Raw genomic sequence first — 22,429 nt, 5'->3', positions numbered from 1 at the left:
ATGACGGTACAACAATAAAATTTCGGGAATATTTTATAAAATAATTCTTATAATATTTGCAAAAAAGAACAAGTTATTGAAGGTTATTTTTACAAACACATTATTCACCATAATCGTTTTCACAATGCCGATAGATTCCGGATAATGATCCACTTCTTGAACCTGTGTTTTGTGGGGTTTTCCCCCTAACCCGTGGGTATGGTGTATTATGGGATATCAAAAGGGGTCTTTGATGCTCAAATAAGCGATGGCAGTGGGTAATGAACCACCTTTTGGACCAGCGGTTCACTTGCACAACCTGTGGCCCGGATGTATTATAATATATATTAGAAGGGATCCTTGATACTTAGGATAGTAATGGTGATAGGTTTTGATTCCCCTTAGGGACCAGCTGTCCACCTGCACAACCTGTTGGCTGAGGTATATTTTGTAAAATATAATTGAGTCGCTCGTGACAATTTCTTATAATAAAAAATATATTTCAATGAAAACAAACTAGAGTATCAAATTGCTTGCATTAAAATCAATAAAATTGTATCGTTATCAAATCCATAATGATCAAACTCCTTAGTAATGAATTGTTTCATAATTAAATTACCCACAATCAGTTCATCTGACAATGTAAATGAAGTAAAAATGATCATTGACCAGTGACCACTCTATTGGAAATTTTATAGATTATCCGGGCAATTTACAACATTTCCCATAACATATATATATTGTAAAGTTCAATGTTTAAGAATACATAAAATAATTAAACAGAAATTAAAGTTTCTATTTATTTTATATGTTTTTTATTTCTATATAAATTTATACGAAAATAAAGACATCGAAATAGATCAAGCACAAGTTTTGAGTACGTTTTTTAAAAGTTTTTTTTTTTTTTTTTGTGAAACTCCATTTTTTTTTATTTACATTTTTAATGGGATACAAATTCAAGTCGGTTTGTTTTCAAGTTTTTTTGATAATCTCTCAAATAAAGATGGTAATTGGGAAGATTATTTGCCTTATCCCTCAATACATATTTGAACAAAAAAACTGTCTAATTTCTTCTTTTTTTTTTTCTCTCAATTGTTTTGAGCTGGTTTGTCTCGGACATTCAACAGTGCCGAATAAAATTCATGTTTTGAAACGTCCCAGCTCAAACCCACATTTATTTGGGTTACTTAAGGAATAGAACACAAAAATGATCTTTGAAATTTTCAAACGAAGCAAGTTTGACCTGTATTTTAATTCCAATTCCGTTTTGAGAGTATAATTTCGATTCAGAGGCATATTGTGAAACGTAATAACTATATAAATGAACATAATTATAGGTAATAAAAATTAATAAAAACGTTCAAGCATTTAAAATAGAAAATACTGATTGAGTTATCTTGAATAAAGCTCCTACAAAATCGGTCTAATCATACAAAGATAAAGTAATATGAAGGTTTTATTTTTGGGCTAATATTTTTTACTTATTTTTTTCTTTTTTCAATTACATTAAACCACATTGTAAAAACGATGATAAACATTTTATTACAAGTTTTAAAGACTTACTGTCAAAAAGAGTTCGATTTTGATTGATCATTTCATTTTCTTTTAGAATATTTAATAGATATGCATATTGTAATCTTATTAATGACTGTTTATAAAATATAACCAATAATAAACAAAGGTTCGTGATATAAATAAATGTAATACTGTTTTCGAGATCAAAAATACGTAAAATTAGCTGTTTTAAATCATACGTTCAATGAGTTAGCTATTGAATTTAAAAAAAAAACACATAGCTATAATAAAACTACATTGAATGTTTGTTTGTTTTTTCTTTCAAAAAGGCTTTTATTGGAGTTGTTAGTATTATGTGAAATATTTAACATACCATATTTAATTAGAACGAGTGTGAGGCAATCAAGCTGTACAAATTAAAGCAAAGTTGGTGTGGTTTCTTACTAGAGGTAAGATTAGTGAAATACAGTGAGTTGCTATTATGCGTTGGAGTAGAGAGGAACGTGCGTTTGTCAGTAGAAAACAAATATTGACAAAAAATGATATGACATGACAGAATGTCTTGTAAAATGAAACTTAGATCCTTAGTTTTTATTGATTTGATTTATGAACATCTGTTAATTTCTTTAATTTTTACTATAAACACAAGTTGTCCAATACATTTAAATTATTTGAAATTTGCAAAATTATTTGAATGCAATAAATTTCTTGTAAAATACCATGCAATTTTTGGAATCAACATTTTGAAGAACTTTTCAAAATTCCTAATTACCTAATCAACTAATCATCCCACACAACAAAATTAGATACGTTCCAATTAGGTTTTTTTGGATAAACCAACCTTAATAGAAATACAAAGTTAGACTTTGATAAAATTATCAATTTGATGTACCGTACTTATTGGGTACTTTGACGTCATAGAGTAGGAAGGGGATATATAGCTACTCTTGGTGACAAATATCCGCGATGAGGTCACTATTAAAAAGTGTGGTGGAAGTCAATCATCAGTCGGAAAAGCATTATGGTATAACCTTGTATTTCTATTCATTTTGGCATAAACTATTCCTCTAAAATCTCTCAATGAAAAATAATAATAAAAAAGAGAGAAAAAAACATAAAATAACATTTAATTTTCATAATTTGAAATTTGCTTGATTATTTAAACGTAACTAACTTTACAAATAATATTGTCAAAGAGCTGAAATTGATGGCGAAAGATTTGGCGTTTGTTCAATGATACTAAATTAGTGCAGTTTGTTCGCATTAGATAGTTGTAAACGTATTTCATTTTTTCTGTAAAAAAAAATAAAAAAATCGCAATTTATTAGCTACTTAACCGATTTATCATTCACAATAAAGAAACAAGCCTTTTTGGCAATTAAATTATGTATTTTCTTGTATTAATAAATATACCTCTAAAACCTTTTTACGAAAAGTAATTTAATAAAAAAATGAAAAATCACGGGGCAATAATATACCAAAGTTCGGATTATTCAAAGTATGGACAATGACTATTTTAATTATGATTTTTAATACTATGTTAAACAAAAAAATATGGGCCACAAGGAGTCCTTATCCATCACAACAATCCACCAGTTCACACCTCAGCAATTGTGATCGCAAAATTAATGAAAATAGGGTTCCAACTTGAGATGCTCACAGCCCTTGCAATCTCACACACCTTCACTCTTCTGTCATCCATCACTACATCATTCATTTTATGAATGATTTCTGGAGTAGTAGCCTTCACAGGGCGTTCAGAACGTGCAGTCTCACTTGCACCCATATGGCCATTCCAACAATTTTGAAACCACTTACAAGCTGTTCCAATCAAAGTTGCAGAGTCCCCATAAAGTTTATCAAGCTTCATTTGAGTCTTGGAGACGTTTTGCCTTTCATAAAGTAATGTTTAATGAACACACAAAATTCTTTTTCGTTCATTTTTTGAAACTCACTCCACTTCCTCGATTCTAACGAATGCCAGACGGAAAGAAATAGACTGATCACCCTGAAAGTTGGTGAGTGTTCTTCCAAGAGATGCTAATAACTAAACATAACCTCGATACGCGCCAGCAGTGCCATCTTTTGGGCTTTGCACGGACTTTTCAAACAACCCTCGTAACAAGACTTTTTAAAAAGTTATATATATATACATATAATAGCAGATTAAGAAATAATTTTGTTATATCTGTTATAGATTGAAAAAATTCCCTCTCACACCTCTTTTTAAGACTCTATCTAAATTCAAATATATGTTTTTTGTAAAGTAATAATATGTAAGGAACAAAACCATCTTAAATAATAAAATAACTGTTGCAATACTTGTTGCAACTGTCCTCATTATTCTAAGCTTTACAATATTTTAAATAAATAATCAATTAGTGAGTTTTGAATTGGGGTAAAATTACATAAACGGATAGCAAAAACAATAATAATTAAATTGATAAAAGTTATAGAAAAAATAACGAAGAACTGACTCCATTTTTAGAAAAATATTGTTTTTTAAAAAGTTACTTTTGCCCTTTTAAAATCAGTTTTTATACAAAATTTCCATCAAAAGTTGGGAAAAATTTATTGAATTTTCACCGTAACTCGTATTATATTATACAATAATTGGTATTTACATTTGTGGCTAGAGCTATTTTAATATTTGAAGCCTTGTCGCAACTGTCTTGTGTTACAACATTCCCTGTTTGTATCTATATACTGGGTGGTATTTTAAATCTGGGAAGTTTTACAAGAAAGTTTACTACAACTTAAATATCAAAATTAATTCAGCAGTTCACAAATCTTTTGTTGATACATGTAGAGTTCCATATTGAAGTCAATCATCAAAACAACCACCTCCAGCTTCAAACACAGCTCCAATCTGGCTCTGAGCCTGGCACTGACCTTGAGGAACTTCTTGTTTATGTTGACCATTGCCTCAATAATGAAGCCCACGAGGAGTCAACTGTGTTATGTGCACGTTTATTGGATTCTCTCTCCAATACACCACCACACAGTGTAGTCCAAGATCCTGCAACCAAGCAGCCCACATTTCCTTTTTCCAAAACATGTCTGAATGGTCTGAATCCCAGTTTTGGGCCAGATAGGAAGTGTGACCTGGAGCCCCATTTTTGCTGGAAGACATATGGCCTTCCAGAAGCCGCCAGGTCCGTCCAAGGTTCCAAAGCATCCAGGTTGACATCCTTAGCGCGCAACAGGCACCGGCCACACACAATAATGGCCCCACGACGTTTGTATTCGGATTATGTATCAAGGGTTTTGTAATTTTTCATCAGATGTGTTCAATTTCACATATGTAGATCCCGGACTTACCCAGATATTAAAGTCTAAACTTGTTCCATATTAAAAATCCCGAACTTGTACAAAGATATTACCTTAGCTTTATGAAATCGTATCCTAAAATGAGAATTAACAGGCATGTATTACAAAATCTATTTGGTTTATGTATAAAAGCAATTTAGTAAAATATTTCGACCTTGAACCCACTATGGTAATATCTTAAAGTATTTTATATTCTTAGAGGCAAATGAAAATTTAAATATATAGATGCTTAAGTTCATGGGACAAAAATTACTAAGAATCAGTCAATTTTCTTTTATAAATATATTGTGCTCCTTTTAGTACCATTTCAAGATAGTTTTGTACAAATAATGAAGATAATTTATGCGTAATTAGTTCATTAATACTGACTGTTACTTTTTAAAGCCAAATAGTTATCTTGTAATATTTGGTATTGAATGGTTTTTTTCATTAAACATAAAATTTGTGAATCTCATGTTCATGTATTTTATTTACAATTTAATGATGACTTTCAGTAACTGATATTCTGTTCACTTATTATTTTTACCGGCTTTCACTTTTGCCTGCCATCAATTTGACATTATTTGGTTGACACTTCGTGTTTTTTAATGGAACCTAAATAAAATAAAGCATTCTTCTTGTAGAGATTTCTTATTGACAAATAAAAAACAGTGTCCTCGTATTCCTTTAATATTTATTTTATATATACATCATGTAACCATCCTGCAGGAATACCACGTTCATATCCGGGTTCATGTTGGAGATCCCCTACTGATTTTCAATCTCTATTAGTTTTTTGGCAGCAAACGAAAGTGCACGGACCTATATTCTTTGATCAAGTTCAGATGACACTTTCTCGGCTTCTAAGACACTTAGGAACATCTAGTTTTTTTTTGTTTTATATATTTTTTGTTTATTTTTAGCATTTGACCGGAAAATTTTTACTGCATTCACAAAAACCTTGATTGATGTAGCAAAAACGAAGTGTAATGATTTTTTCGCCGCACCCGGTATTTATAATACTCTAGCATAGGGTCTTGCATTGCAGGACTGAATAGAGGGAAATAGAAACAAAGAATGAAGGTAGAAGAAAAGAGACGGAGGGAGGGATGTAGAAAGAGAAAGAGGGAGAAAAGGTAGAGAGAAGGAGAGAGATATATAAAGAGTAAACTTTGCTTACTTTGTAAATTTCAAACATATCTATATGTCCATTTTGGATTCCATAAGTGATAACACCAAAAACAGGTTGATTATTATAATAGATATTAAAAAATGCACGGGACACACGTTACGGAAAGAGAATTGGTATGGTAGTGCTCTTCCGTGCAGGATTGTCCAGAAGGTCATCGCGGAGTAGACTTGTGCCTGAGGAAGACGATTTACAATGTATTCCGTATATTTTTCATCAACTCCACAGTCTGCTCCCCAATGGCATTCTGGGATAATCCCACGCGGAAGGCTACTGCTATCTCATTCTTCTTTTCGTACTGTGTGCTACTGGTGTCGACTAGGAAAATGTTATTTGTAGAAAACAAGAGTTTATTGTGTGTTGCTCATAAGAAAATTGTAAAAAATTGCATAATAGAAATAAATAAATAATAACGGTTGGCCGGTACATCACAGCATTACTCCTTATTCCATGACTTTACATTTCTTTACTTTTAAAAGAAAAATTAATCTATGTAAAATCTTGATATGTATAAAATTTCAAAGAAAATAAAAAAAAACACTAAAAACTAGATTAAAAACTAAAGACATGTTTTCCTTTCTTTTCATAACAAAGATTCAAAGAAATTATTACATTCGTTTTTATCTAAAAGCTTTTCCATGATGTACTATAATTGTCAACCATTGCTGTGGTTTACAAAATATACAGAAATAAAAAAAAATCGTCATAATGCTAGTTTCTTTATTTTTAAGACTTCAGAACTAAGATTTGGATTGAGTTAGTGTCCAATACTTCATTTTTGAGGAGGCTTACTGTGTCAATAAAACTACATACCAAATTTGAGTAAAATCTATTTCCTCGAGAAAATTTCTGTTTGAATGGCCAATATAAATATTTCATTTGAGCAATTTTTCATAAATGTTAAACAATAAATAAAGTTTTGGAGGGATGGACTGTTTCATTTTTTATATTTTAGATTTATAAAGAGCCAAATTGTTTCTTATCAATCGGAAGTCATAGTGTAGATGTTTTTATTAATTATACACCAACATCACTGGTAAATGATTTTTGGAGGAAAATAGAACATAATCAATAATGTACACACATAATTAATGAAAGTCCGTTAAAGCTAATAAAAACCACACTAGGAAAGATAAAATATTTGTAAATACAATTCATTAATTTGAGGTTTTGTTGATTTCTAAAAATGTTCCAAGAAATTAATTAATAAACTAATTGTATAAATAAACAATATCACAACTTATATTAACACACGTCTCTTGTATGACTCAATAATTCACCATCAAATAACTTCTTCAAAATTAAATTCACCTATTGCAACCTGGGCTACTTTTCTTGAGATATGGCATCCTAGGGATGCCCTCTTCGCCACCATCCTCTGAAACTTTGCCTCTTCTTTGGACACTATCTTCAAAGCCACTATTTCGCTCTCAGGCAAGAAACCGTAAAGTAGTTCGTACTGCGTAGGTGATCTCACAATATTTTGAAGAATACACTCCGACAGAACTCCCACCCCTTGCTCTATTCTTTTGCACTCCCTAAAGGCGTGCTTCAGTGTGCATGTCTCATTACAGTGACTACAGAGACTCCGTTTGTCTTGAAATACTCTTGGCATGAAGTAAAGGCTCGATGCTATTCTGTACTTTGTATATCGTTGTTTCGCTATTAGTAAAGTATAGTGTAGATGTTAAACTTGCAAAAAAGTGATGCGTCCTTGTATTTACCAGATTATTGTATTTCATTTCGGATGTTGGTCTTTATATTTGCTGAACATTTCTTCTAAGATGGTACATCTGAATTATCAAAATTTGACGCAATATTCACTGTTTTGTTTTTATTTTAGTGCACTTGTATATCTTTATGCCATGAAACAAAATAATACGACCCCGAGGATGATTTTTTAAAGCCTCGTTTCTTTGGAAAAGGAGTGTTAAGGAGGCAATGATCATAAAGAATGCATTTAGCACAAATATTCAAAGACCACAATTTTTCCAGAAATTTAATTGATATAAAAAAAAATGGTTAAAAATAGATTTTGTGACATGATCCACCTGGCACAATATCTTTGTATAGTAGATTAATCACTACATCACCTCTTCTCCCAATTCTGTTTTTCTTGATTGTTCCCATACCTATACAAGTCAAATATGTACATGTAGCCTTCCGATGAATAACAAAGCCCGGTTATCGTATCCAAGTGTGATGGGTTTCACTCTTATAAATTATTTTGCAAAATGAAAAACATAGTTTAGAATCATGGACTCTTTGATACATAGGTTTTTATCCAAAGGATATTGTAGTTTCAGGAATTTACATTGAAGATGTTCTTTAAGAGGCCTCAGTTTGTAAAGACGAATAGTTGTATCAATTTTTTAATTGTCATTTAAATAAAAGTTTTGCATAACTACTTCGTATTTATTGTATCAGATTGTATTTTTCAATATATGAGGACTGTCTGAATCATGAGTCCAATACAGTCGTTTATTCGCTAAATTTAAGTAACATGATAACATAAAAACACAAAGCATGACCAATATTTTGTTTTCTTTCCCATTCCGTTGCTTGTTTTATCGGAGGGGATACAAATTTGTTTGATTCAATATACTGTCCACAAAATTTTGATCTAAAATAAACTTAAATTATTCGAGCTCAGAGTATGGAGACAAAATTTCTGGAGTGAGAGCCTTATTTGGAATTTTGTATCGATATTGAACCTGAGTTGCTTTGACGACAAATGTATATTTTTTTTTTTTTTTTTTTTTGCTAACTACATTTTCACTTTCGTATTCTTAAAAGTCCCCAAACGAAGCAATTTTGGAAAGAAAAATAAAGTCACATTTATTGTTCACTGGAGAAAGGGTAGGTTATTCATATTTCAAACCATTTCTACATAAGAAACAATGGATTTGTAGGCAAATATAAGTTTATGATGAACATCAGGAATTTGAAGAAGTATATCCCCAGAATTGAGTTCATTTGAATCGATTGATCCAGGATCTTCAAAAATTATGTTTCTTGTAGGCTACAAAAGGTAAACATACTATTTACATCAATAAGTGCAGAGCGTCCAAAAAATTGAACACCAAAAAAACTATACAATAATTTTACAAAAAAGATAGCTAAATTAATTCAAACTAAATATTTTCAAATATAAAATCTGAAGTTATTTGAAAAAATTATAACGAGTGTCCTTTACGTGAAAATAGTTCTGATGAATTGAAAAACTAACAGATGGTAGCTTTTAAGCTATTGCATCTTCCACTTTTCTTATAAGGCAAAATATTAACTAGATGATCCAATGGACGTTTAACAAAAAATGCATATCTCATTAAAATTAATCTTTAAGGAGTTTTGATACCAAAAATGTGGCCAAATTTTTAGGGTGCTTTGCATTAATATGTTAAAAAAAACCTCAGGAACGACGCGACAAGACTGATTTAATAATAATTATACAAAACATATCTACTTAAAATATTATCACGTGTTCATTCCTATTAATGAAAAAAGACAAAAGATGTACTGAGATGAAAGTGTATTAACCGTATAAAATCATACGCATCATATATGATGCATGAATTTTTGAATCCTCGATTTGAGGAGTTTGACACTTATTTGGCTTACAAACTTCTTTGATTTGCTAATTTTTTTAAATAAAAATATATTTTCTATCTAAGTCAATTTTTAAAGTGCTATATATGTAAGTCCTTCTTAAAACGGAGATTTCATGAATGTATTTAAAATGTTCCAGTACAAGGAATGATGTCAAAAGTGAGCATGTCCCAGAAAAGATAGTGATTGGTCATTCTGCAAAAAAATAATCATCTTATTTTATTTTAAAAGGTATTGAATAAAGTTATATACGAGTACGATAATAAGTTATAACTTTCTTTAGGAGTAAAAGATTCAAGGCATTATGCAAGATTATCTCATTTACTACAATTTTCGCATTAATCATATAATTTACCCTGAAGAGGCATACATAAGTTTGCAAAGTTAGTCATCAACAAGTTGCAAAGACAAATATTTTCAAGTAATCACATAGTTATTAAGGCTAAAAAGGATCTTGTGATTCTTTGAGTCTACTCTTCATGATGACACTAAGTCAGTGGAGTAATTTTGAATAGAAATGTTTTGCCTTTAGTTGGTCACTGCAACTAAGATGGCAGTAAAGGTTTTAAAGTTTGATTGGCCCAATGTCCTAACAAATAGATTATCATTCTGGCTTACTTTTGTATTGACAAGCCACATTTTTTTATGCTCATCTGGAAGAATACACAGATATGGAAGTCAAATTTATTTTGTTTATGTTACCCTTCAGAAACAAATAAAATATTTGTACTTCTTAACCAAGGAAGAAACACTCTATACCCATATTTTATATAGGCGCAATTTACCTTACACTTGAAACACACTTTTGAAACGACGTAGCTCAATGGACAATGCAAATGGGAGTAACTATTGACTTTAACTTAATGTGCGTAGGTTTGCGCCCCGGCCGTTCCTAGAGAAGGAACTATACTTTATGTATATTGACTTTACTGAAGATTCCTAAGTCAAATGGAGTAAATGTAATACTATGTATTACTAATCCATGCCACTCCATCTGACCAATTAAAGGAACATTAAAAATAACAAAAATCCAGATCCTGAACAAATGTGACAATTTTTTGGGTGTTTTTAATAACATAATATTTTCAATATTATATTATATAATAGTATATATTATCTTCTGTTGGTGTATAAAAAAACTTATGAGTGGATCTCATATGAACTTGTATAGAATTTTGGTGCAAGAGCTGATAGAGTTGAGTTTGTAGGACACCATTGTGAGAAAAAAGATGGCAAAGTTAAACTGAAATTGAATATATTTTTTTTTCAATTAGGAGTGAGTCTTGCACACTTCAAAAAGCACTAGGAAGTTAATCGCTGCCAATTGTTGGGTATCGAGTGAAAAGAGTATAATCTCAAAAAATAATGAATTATAATATTTTTTCAAAAACTCGTAGTATTGTTAAAGAAATATAAGTGAGTGGGGTTTATGTTGATGGATATACTCTTTTTCCAAATATATATTTTAATTTATTGGATGGATAAAATATCTGCTCTTTTTTTTGGAAAACCATTGTAACACATTGTAAATATATTATGTCAACTTTTTCATTCATGTGCTTTCACTTTATCCAATATTCATCAAATTGTGAATGAAAACATATTAAAAATCCGTGGTATAACAAAAGTAATCCTTATATTTATTAGGCTGTAAATAAAGTATCTTACAATTAGGTTTTTTCTAACCAAAAAGTTCTTCTTAACCCATTAATCCGAAACTAAATTGAAACTTTTAATTGAAGCTTCCTGGCCTTATACAGGGTTGATCTTATCTAGTGATACAAATTTTCTTATTTTCAATTTTTTTAAGAGTAAAGTTTTAAACGAGAGGTTTTGTGAGGACATTTATTTGAGAAAATCCACTGAATATAATGATTGTCACAACTTTTATTCAATATGTGAGCCCTCAGCTCTAATAATTGTCTCAATAAGAGGCCTAAATTCCTTGCAGGACTTGACCCTGTAGTCAGAATCGAGCTTGATTCAATCCTTCTTGCTGGAAGCCTCTACAGACTGGTCACTCCATAGCGAAGTAGCACACACCCTCTCGTCAAGGCGCAGCTAGATAGAGTATTCTAAGAGGTTTGCCTTAGGAGAGGAGGGCTGCCACATATGGAGGTCCCAAAAGTCCGGAAAGTCTCTCAGGAGGGGCTGTTTCATAGGAATACAATGACACGGAGCTCTGCCTTGATTGAAAATAAAGTTGTACAATAACTTTTCTCTCCCCCAATGTAGTATTTTTTATGCAGAAGTTCAATGTAAGCATCTACATTGAGCCGCTCCTTCCCTTCCACAAAAATTGGATGGTACATTTTTCCTATGTTGGCCACAACACCTATGACCATGGTGGCCGAGGATAAGTCACATGCACGATAAACAGTGGTCCGGCTGCACTTGATCACATTGGATATAGCCATGGGAAACTTGCCGAGTGAGAGAAGCTTCAAAATTTCACTCTTTTGTTGCTCAATTTCAGTTGCATCGTTCTCGTTTTTCTTGTTTTTAATTGAGTCGAATCTTTACCTAAGTAACCTTGTATCAAATAACCTATCTTTTTCCGAGTTTGAACATTAATAAATTTCTAAATTATTAAAATTTGAATTAAGTGTACCATTAGATAAGATCAACCCTGTCTTTCAATTCTACCTCATTATCCTTCCAGTTCTTATTTGCCATTGAAGAATGGGATATGTACTGTCTTTAACCCAGAACCAATCGTTTTTAGTTGAAAAAGCTTTTCTGATTAAGCTTTTTTAAAATAAAATAATAGTTTTAAAGTGTAATAATCAGTCAACAAATATAAAAAATATCAAATCTATTTTTTTACTCCAGTCAACTTCTGTATATAGGCATTTCTGTCAATATTTGTCATTAATTGAAATAAAAAACAACCTGTTATATGTTATCCTGCATAATTTTTATTTCGAAAGTTGGGATCCTAATTAAGTCTTATGATAACACTTTATCTTCAAAATTCAGATCCCCAATTCGTTTTTGAAATCAGACAATTTACAAAGTAAAAAAAAATATTTTTTAACATTTTAAATGGCTTGCTCAAGACGGTACTTTTACTATATCACGTAACCTTTCGTTCAAAAAGAAACAGAAAAAAGACCCACAATCAGTTGGTAGTTTGACTATTCTTCCCAACGATGAAATTACTAACTTATTGCTGTGAAATGTTCATACCGAATATTAATTCAACTAAACCACATCCAAAACGCTGATTAAAAGAAAAAAAGTAAAAACTTACACAACTGAAAAGAAAGCACAATTTATATTTTTGTATTAGGAAGGTAACGCCTTGATGGCCTTCAAATAACTTTTCTTGTAAAATCAATTTTAGATGTTTTCATTCGTAACGTATTGGCATGGCCTTATTTTATAAAGAGAAAGATTGTTTTTAAAATTTTTTTTTTTTTAAATATGTCACTCCGAGATCTAACGAAGAGAATTTGCTCTTTCTGTGGATTAGAAACGTATACAAGCATACACATATTTTACAAATGCTCAAAAATTCAAGGTAATAGGGAGGCCTTGAAATGGAGCATTAACTATGCGTCGGAGGTGAAGCTCATAATGACGTCGATCCTTGACTCAAACTGTAAAAAAAAATAAAAGTTTCATTGTGAGCGTCTTCTTAATCCTCAATGCTATCTGGTGTTGGGAAGAGGGGATACCAGGCGTGTTTTAGAAATATAATGAGTAGTCGACCTGTACGCTCAGGTATTTTAAAGAGTAGAGAGCCCAGATTAGATCAGGGGAATTGACGGACGGTGTATGATAAAGACCATTTTGAGAAAGTTTTTCTATTTTCCTTAATTAGATTTTGAAATATTTTTACATCAGTCATCCCTATCTTTTATACAAAGGGCTTTATAAAGCTTCGTATCTTAACAACAGCAAAATATCGAAAATAAAAATGACTTTTTTCTGTAGGCCCTGGATTTATAAATAAAAAATAAGGTCCTACATAGAATCAGGGACTATTTCCCGCAACTATGGAATTTTTATATAATAATTGCTGGGATTTATGAATAACTTAAAAGAAACAAATTCTAATATAACCAATCAATGTTCTGAATTAGTTATGATTAAAGAGTGAAAAAATATCGCTAGCTTACAATAAAATACAGCGTATTGTGCACGCGAGATAATGTCGTATGAAAGATCTAAAAGATGATTTTTGAACGCAATATGCGCCAGAACATCCTATTATTGAAAAAAATATATACAAAATCATTCCAAAAATATTTGCTCTGATTAATTTTTGTTTACTTTTGCAATAAACATTCATATTTAAAAAAATATAACTGGGAATCTTTGGAAAAACGGATTTGTTATAAATTATCCATAGTATTTATTGGCTATAAATTAAGTTTATTTTTCTGATTTCTTAAAACTTATAATCCTAGTATGAATATGTATCTTTTAATATTTTCTTCAATATGAATTGATAACAAATTTACGATTAAATTACAATAATTCAAAAAAGAAAAATAGACGAAGTAAATATGTCTTTAAAAAAAATGGAATATATTTTTTCGTTATTTTCATGTAATGTAATCGATATTGCACATCTTTTTTGGGGAAATTTCGTATAATGATTATATTAATTCCGCAACACGGTGTTAACTTTATTTTATCAAACAACTTTTCTTCCAAAAAGAATCACAAAAAGACCCAAAATCAGTTGGTACTTAGCCAGATCTTCCCAACAAGGAAATATTATTCAATAATTGTTGAGAATCGTTGACAGCATATAAGGAGGTATATAATCAAGTTCAAAACATTGAATCGTAGAAAAAAGCTTAACCTTGACAGCTGACAACTAAATATACTTTTTGTTTTTGTGTTAGTTTGTAACGGCACGACTAACTCAATGTTGATGGAGTAAAACTATTTCAGATGGAATATATAATTGATTCCCCCCCCCTTCAAATCCTAACACAAGTAAAAATCTGGGGTTTTTAACTAGTTCAACATTAAAAGTGAAATTTTAGCAAAATAATACAGTTTTTAACCGATTTTTTTTTTTTTTTGTATCTACAATAAGTATCAGCGAAACAATGGAATAATTTAATACCATCATATTTCATATGATGTGAATTAGTAATAAAAAAAAATAGTTGAAGAAAATAATATTAAATTTTGTAGACTGTAAAAGATAGACTATTTCTTAATTAATAAACTATTATCAAAAAAATACATTTTCCATAAAGAATAAGACATATCCTTTTGATCTCACTTTTTCATATTAATCGCTGGAGTAGATTGGAACCTCCATACTAAACTTTATTAAAAAAAATTAGGAAGCTAATGAAGTATCATCACTAAAAAATTTCGTTACTGACAGTACCCGATGGAAACTTTAAGCTAACACGCTTGTAATATATTTATAATATTCTTTATGCGGGTCAAACTGCAACAAAGATGGCCATGGTAATCTGAATGGCCCGTAAGACCATTTAAGATGTTAATAAGAGGCTCGAACACAATGAGACCATATGGAAGAAGTAGGGCTCTGGAAAAAGCCCTCTAACAGTATTGTTGACTCCTGATCTGGTTTCCTGAGGGTTACATAATCATGAAAGCCATGTACATCGATGTTTTCAAGGCCAAACTGCTCCCCTGGGCCCAGGCAAATTTTTCCAACTGGAACGTTGTTTTTCAGTAAGATGAAACCCTTCTGACATTTCGAAAATTACTAAAAAAAATTTCGTTAAAAACACCGCATACTAGGACAATAGAACAGGGCTACAATAAAGTTTTTGATGTCTATCCCCTCGACCTTTCTTTCTGTCCACATATCGAGAGGAAGGTTTGTTACATCTGTCAACCAAACATTGAAGCCAATAATGCCTCCATCGACGAGGAGTGGACTGCGGTGGACCCGAACTTCTTTTGCAATACTTGCAACTCTTTTTTGCATGATAAAAATTAAGATTTAAAAAAAATGTATAAATAAAGAATGACAGGGTATTCTCTTTTTCCTTTCCAAATGTGTATGTTTGAAGTTTCCTAAGGGTATATGATTAGAGTTGTAAAAAAAATGAGCATTGTTTTTATCTATCAAAGTATTATTATTGTTCTATTATTCTTGAGGAGGGAACATCTAAGTATAAAGTGCGTGTTCTCATAAATGACTAAGGATTTTTTTGAGGAGTTATAAGTTTGATTCATAGTAAAATTACTGAATTACTTATTAGATACTGAAAAACTATATTGTATAATTTCCTTCCTCTGACAGCTGATTGCATCTGATCTAATGAGGTTTCATGACAGCTAAGCTGCTCTTTTCAAAATAATTCTTCAAATTGTCAGAATTACCATGTCACTTTTAGGTGTCTGCGAGTTTTTTGCATTCTGGCAGGTATTATTTTATATAAAACAATAGGAAGGTCGTTTGAAAAATCAGGAGGATTAAACTTGATGAAGTTTCCTACTTTCACATAAAGAAAAGTTCTTAAATAAACTCTTGTGTATGTATATTGTATATATTTAGTACATAGTCAATAGTCTATTATTCAACCATTCAAAAGTACCCAAAACAACATAACGAAGATGTTGCGATTTTTGACCAATTAAGCTTTTATTTCCAACTATTTGTTCGGTGTTTTGTAAGTTTAATTAATTCATCTAAATTTGTGACCCATACGAGGGGTGTTTGAAAAGTCCTTGCAAAGTCCAAGAGATGGGATTACTAGTGCATATCAAGAATTATTTAGTAAGTAGCATATCTTGGAATAATAAATACTAACTTTGAGCCAGATCAGCCTGTTTCTTTCTGTTTGGCATACGTTTGAATTAATGGAAAAAAAGGATTACTTGGTTTAGATCATTTTTTTCCATTAATGTGTATGTCCTTTGGAATCAAAACAGTGCTTACATTGAACTTGACGATGTCTAATATTATATCTATATTTTCGAAAATTGGCCCTCTAATGACTTTCAAAATGGACCAAGAAAACGGTGCTTTGTTGATCCATTTTGAAGGTAATTTCATAATTCAGCGATTGAAGAATTCTTCGTGTTTATCGGTAAAATATTTGACATAAGCCTCTCCCGACCCCAGCTTAGTACAATCAAGAAAATTTTACAAATGCTAGATAAGGTAATAATCGTTTGTTGCAAGGTCTGGTCTATACGGCAGGTGCGATAGAACATCCTATCCAAGTTCTCAGAGCTACTAGCGCGTCGTTAAAGATGTGTGTGGCCTGGTGTTGTCTTGATGGACACTATCCTTTCTATTGGCCAATTCAGGTCGCTTCTAGTCAATCGCCTGCTTAAAATCTGGTCAATTGTTGAAAATATATGTCTGAATTGACTGTTTTGCAGGATGACAGCAGCTCATAATGGATTATTCATTTCCAACTCCGCCCAACACAAATCATAACCTTTCTTTGTCGTTAATCCAGGCTTGGCGATCTCATGAACCGCTGCACCGTGCTTTCACTACGATTTTTTTCTACTGTTGTTCAACTATTTGACTCATTTTTCATCGCTAGTTGCCATACGCTTCAAAAATTGATCGATTTCGTTGCATTTTACTTTATCGTCGTCAACATCAATTCCATCCAAAAGATTATTTTCTTCCATTCGTGTGGCACCTATACGACGAGTTTCTTCTTAAGAACCACTTTAGGAAAATGGTTCCAAACGGTTTTCTGCTTAATTTTCAGTTCCTGGGCAATAGAATAAGTGTTCACACCCCGTTGATACTCGAGGATTTCCCTTATTTTATTGACATTTTCGATTATTGGCCAACCAGAGCGTGCTTCGACAGATATATTATTTTACTTCCATTTTGAAAAGCTGTAATACAAAACGGGGTTCACTAAACACGAAACTGTAAATTAAGTTTTTAACAAAACTTTAAGTTTCATTTTTTCATGCAATGTATTACTTTTGAGATATAGCTCACTAAAGACATCTAGCGAAAAATGCTCAGAACTTTTTACTTAACCTAATAAATTAATAAAAATATATTTATTTTAGTGCTGTTAATATGTCAGAGTTATTTAATCAAAAGTCGTCACTAAGGTGTAATTTCTAAAATCTTAGTTTCATTTCCCAAGAAATGATTTAAATTAACTAATTTATGTTCATTAGGGGTATTTATATTAATGTTCAGTTAGTTAGGAACTGCATAATTAATGATGATTATAAAAATCCCTAGATGTACTCATATATTTTTCAGTAATTTTTATAAACAGGGAAAACTCTTAACTGGAATACAATACATATTAGTATTTACCTTATATGACAAGAGTGTAAAAAGTAGACATCAGGAGAAGGGGTACAGCTTCCTGCCCAGATTTAACTGGGGGATGGATGTATGAGTTATATTACTTCAGAGTTAAAAATAAACCATTCTAATATTTTATTCATTAAATGAAATTCCACAAATGTTTTAGCTCTTAATTAAATTTTTACATACAAATTCAAACTTTATTATGTAAACTCAGTCATTTTTTTCCGCCATGAAGTATTTTTCACCCAACCTGTTTTACAGAGTGTTGTAAGTTTGATCTTTTTTTTTTTGTATAAAAAGGCAATTTTAGAAATAGAAAAAAAATGTCAATAAATAAAGTATTGACGCAATTCATTAAAAAAGGGTAAAAAAAAGACTACCTTTTTTTATAAAAAAAAGTCTTTCTAAAAAAAATTGTTTAATAAATATTACGACAAAATTTATTCTGAATAAAGCCAAAGTACCAGACCACAAAATAACGTCTCTTTTCAATAGGCAATAAACAAGTTTTATTTATCAGATTTTTGTATTATTTCTTTTTTAGGGGTTTTAAGTTTGTTTTAGACAGTTTTAAAAATTATATCAGATAGATGACGTCCTTTTTTGTACACAAAATGAATCAACCAAGCTTTGATATTTGAAGACATTTTCAAATATCAAAGCTCCCCTTCATCAAAAATCCCAGAACCACTTCTGCTGGAGGCATTAGATCCATTGAAAGGTTTTGTCCTTGTACCTATTAATTGTTTTACTCTTAGCAACAATACCAATACTAAAAAAAAAAACACGTGTTCAAGAGAAATCAAGACGAAAAGATGTATGTTAATTTAGACTATAAAATTTTGATTTATTTGCCTTGGTCAAAATAACTAGACCAAGAGTTTGATGGGTCGAGCAAGATGAGACGATATATTTGGATAAATCAATCCATCCTATAAAATATTTATAGGATTTTAAATCAACATCCAAAATGTATTTAGATATATTTTGACATAACCTTTCATCCATTGGTTGTACTCAGAGAAAAAAAGGAGTACACACAAGGGGGAGGGGGATCTTGAAAAAGAAAGAAAGGGAACTATATCCCCCTTCTTTTAAAGTATACATCGTGTGCGCTTCCTCAAAAAAAAAAAAATACTAATATACAACGAGAAAATTTATCTTATTGAACGGGCCACCTCATTATCACGATACAAATAAAATAGGAAGACAACTCCGTTTTTTCCCTTACTTCAGATTTTACATTGAGAGTCAGTGTACGGTTGACATTTGTAACGTGTACATCTACTACTAACACTAAGCAAACATTTTTTTATTAAATTAGGATTATCTACCAACAACTCTTCCATAACTATTAAAAGAGCAAAATACCAGATTTTTTTTTACTCCTTAGACATAGGGCATGTGTTATTATACTCGAATCTTCACCATCCTTACAGTTAAAACATTCTAAAAAAACTATATCCTTAGACATCATCATGAATCAAAATTTTGCGGTGCTTTTTCTACTAATTGTAAGGATTCAGGGTCTTCCAGATATCATCAAAATAGGTAAGACATTTCATTCTATTTATGTGGGTGGTTCAATTCCGATTCCGTCAAATAACTTTGTATAGTTTTTTAATATTAATATTCGGCAAAAAATGGATAATTAAATGGTGTACAACTTTTCATGTTGATCAAAACTTCCGCTTACCGAGAGAAAAAAAAGAAGTAAAAAACTTCTGTGACTATATTTCTAAACTAATTTTTTTTTTTTTTTCACAAAAATTAACATTATAAGATAAATTTTACATTTGATTTATAAACTCCCCGTTAGTTTGAACCACACTTCCACATCTTCCCTGGACACGTCGCATTCCCTTTTTTCTAGAGGGTAAAGTCCGAAATTCCTTTCTTACACAAGATCTCAAGGATTTTGTGGTCATATGGGTCAATTTCAGGGAAATAGGAAGCCAAGAACTCAGTGGAACGTACATCACATTCTCAGAATAACAGAATCAAATGGTTTTTTGCAGGTGTGACAAAGTGCCTTGTCTTACAACCGGATCCATCGTTGGTTTTTCATGCTTCTGCGTACCTAGGAAAATACTTTGGTACGAACAACAATGATGTTTATCTTTTTATTGGCATTCAGGCTCTGCTTGAAGATGAAGGGTTAGCATAACGTGACCCTCACTGCTAACTCCGCCAAGAACTATAACTTGCTATCATAAAGTCATCTCTTTTAAATTATGAAATTACCTTTCTAGTTATTAAATATCCTAAACTATATATGTCACACTCTCTCGTGTCCAAGATATACCTAGATGTGAGGTATATCAAGGAGAAAGTTTCCATGGAAAAAAGATTGTAAATTGCAGCTAATTTTGTGACGTATAAAGTATAATTCTTACAATTATGACCAAAGGACTACCGGCATCGGACAAGCAACGCCGAAATAATGATAAATTAAATTTATATTCGTCACGTCAAGTCTGCCTGACGTTGTAGGACAAACGAAGATTAATATATATAGGGTGTAAATCGTATTGATTTCGATATGTAAAAAAAACCGAAAATTAACCTGGGAACTCTGACAATTTGAAAAGTGTTTAGTAGGAGAGCAGTTAAGCTATGATGACATATTAATTGATTAACAAGTAAAAGCAATAATACTTAGGAAATAAACACAAATCCCTCTTCATATTTGGAAAGACGAGGGCATTAACTTGAAACCATTTAAAAATATTTAAAGGATGATCCGCGATCTTAAAATTGTATACATTTGAAAAAAAGATCGGTTTTTGTTTTAAATTCATCTATGTATGTATATAGCACACATTAGACCTTCGGAGTTAATTTTGTATACGAGTGACTTGTACTGATTTCTGACTTTGATAAAATTTAGTTATATTGATATTTTTCATCAAATAAAGGCCATAAAAATTTATCCAAATGAAGATCAACAAAATTTAATTTTTTTTTATTTATCTGAGTAAACAATATGCGTACATTCAAATTTTGAGTATGTATTAGTTGACCTAACGAACAAATGTATGGACGGAGAGCTAACATGTATTTGATTACACTTATTGTCCAATAGGAAACGTAGATACGGAATTCTTATATAAAATTATCAAATATGTTTAATAGAAATTTAATTAAGCTAAATTTGTTATGGCAAACACGAAAATATAATTTTTCTAATAAAGTGTACAATTATAAAACCTTTAGAGAGCGTTGAGTTACCCCTAAATATTTTTCAAAATGGTTCAAAATCAGTCAATGATATCTATAAACTAAAAAAGAAAAGAGAAAAGTTGAGACCTTAAGGACATTATATTTAGAAAATTTAAAAAATGACCTTCACGCTAATAGTTACTCTATTGTTGATCCTCAATTCTTCTCTGAGTCCAAGGGGGACTTCTTACCTTTATAACTTTCCAACAGCTCCTTGGTGTTACTCTCCATCATTTATGAACGCATGGACTTGTGATTAATGAAAGCGTTTTTCCCTCAAGAATGTAACCATAATTATAATTGCTTTAAGCCAAGTGAAGTCTTATAAGTAAAATTGAATGCGTTTTTAACTTTAAACCATCAAAAATAATAATTATTGAAATGTTTCGAACTTTCAATTTATTTACTTTCATAAATAAAACTCAACATTAGGGATAGTGGAAAAATTACTATTTTTTTTTCTAAAATTATCTTCTGTACATAGATTGTCTTACGGGTCATTGTAACCTGGTTATTATAAATGATACTAAATTAAATAAGGTAAATATTTATTAACACTTACCATACATACATAAAATAAAATTGTACAAATATAAGGCAACAAACACAACCACACAATTGAGTATTTGCATGATGTCTCTCGTGAGATAGGGTAATGAGATGGTCTGCACTTTGTAATTCTTCCATACAGACATTGCACGTTGAGCTTTTGTATTTCCACTTACTTCGATGGGCTAGAAAAGGGCCTTGTCCAGTGGTGTAGGCATGTACAACGAGTCTCAATTTTCTCTTCCGAGCTTGATAAACTTCGACTTCCGCGTATCATGCATAGTATGTGTATATTTCATACTTTGATCTTTCTTATATTGATCATACCAATATTGATAGAAGAAGTCATGAATTACATTATTTATGTACCTTGGAGGTGTCCCAATATAAATGATATTATATGTTATAAAAATTCAGGAACAACATAAAAATCTTATCAAATATTTATGGATATTCTGTCACAAACTAAATATGACCATATGATGTAGTTTTAGATCCAGAAAAAGAGAACTGTAAATTAATAAAAAAATCAAACAGTAGATTTAGAGCACCGAAGAGATATAATGCCAAAATATTATGAAAATGAGCGCTACCCAAAATTATGGATGTGACAAAGACCAAAACATGCATTTACATAAGTTTAAAGACACATAATTTCAAAATAAGTAAAACTCTCTACCTCCCTCAGGTTATATGTTGCCTTATCATAAGAGCTATCTACCGCTATTAATATGAGCAGCTTAATGTTGCTTCAAGATTACTACATTTACTTTCAACCAGATGGCGCTAAGTGCTGCACAAGC

The 22,429-nt window shown here is 31.1% G+C and overlaps 1 protein-coding gene across 2 annotated transcripts in view; it reads left to right on the top strand.

Annotated features, from left to right (window-relative positions):
- The first annotated feature begins 19,079 nt into the window (after positions 1–19,079).
- The window catches only part of KaiR1D (Kainate-type ionotropic glutamate receptor subunit 1D), a 171,668-nt gene continuing 168,318 nt past the window's right edge, over positions 19,080–22,429 (top strand). For both annotated transcript variants that reach the window (XM_071891430.1, XM_071891429.1), the window contains exon 1: positions 19,080–19,406. In XM_071891430.1, coding sequence (XP_071747531.1) covers positions 19,334–19,406 — 73 coding nt within the window. In that variant the 5' untranslated portion in view covers positions 19,080–19,333. The remainder of the gene's footprint in view (positions 19,407–22,429) is intronic.

The sequence above is a fragment of the Lepeophtheirus salmonis genome, chromosome 10 (genome assembly GCF_016086655.4).
Source record: "Lepeophtheirus salmonis chromosome 10, UVic_Lsal_1.4, whole genome shotgun sequence".
Lineage (NCBI taxonomy): Eukaryota > Metazoa > Arthropoda > Copepoda > Siphonostomatoida > Caligidae > Lepeophtheirus > Lepeophtheirus salmonis.
Note: the sequence above shows the minus strand (reverse complement) of the source record. Positions and strands in the feature narration are given on the sequence as shown.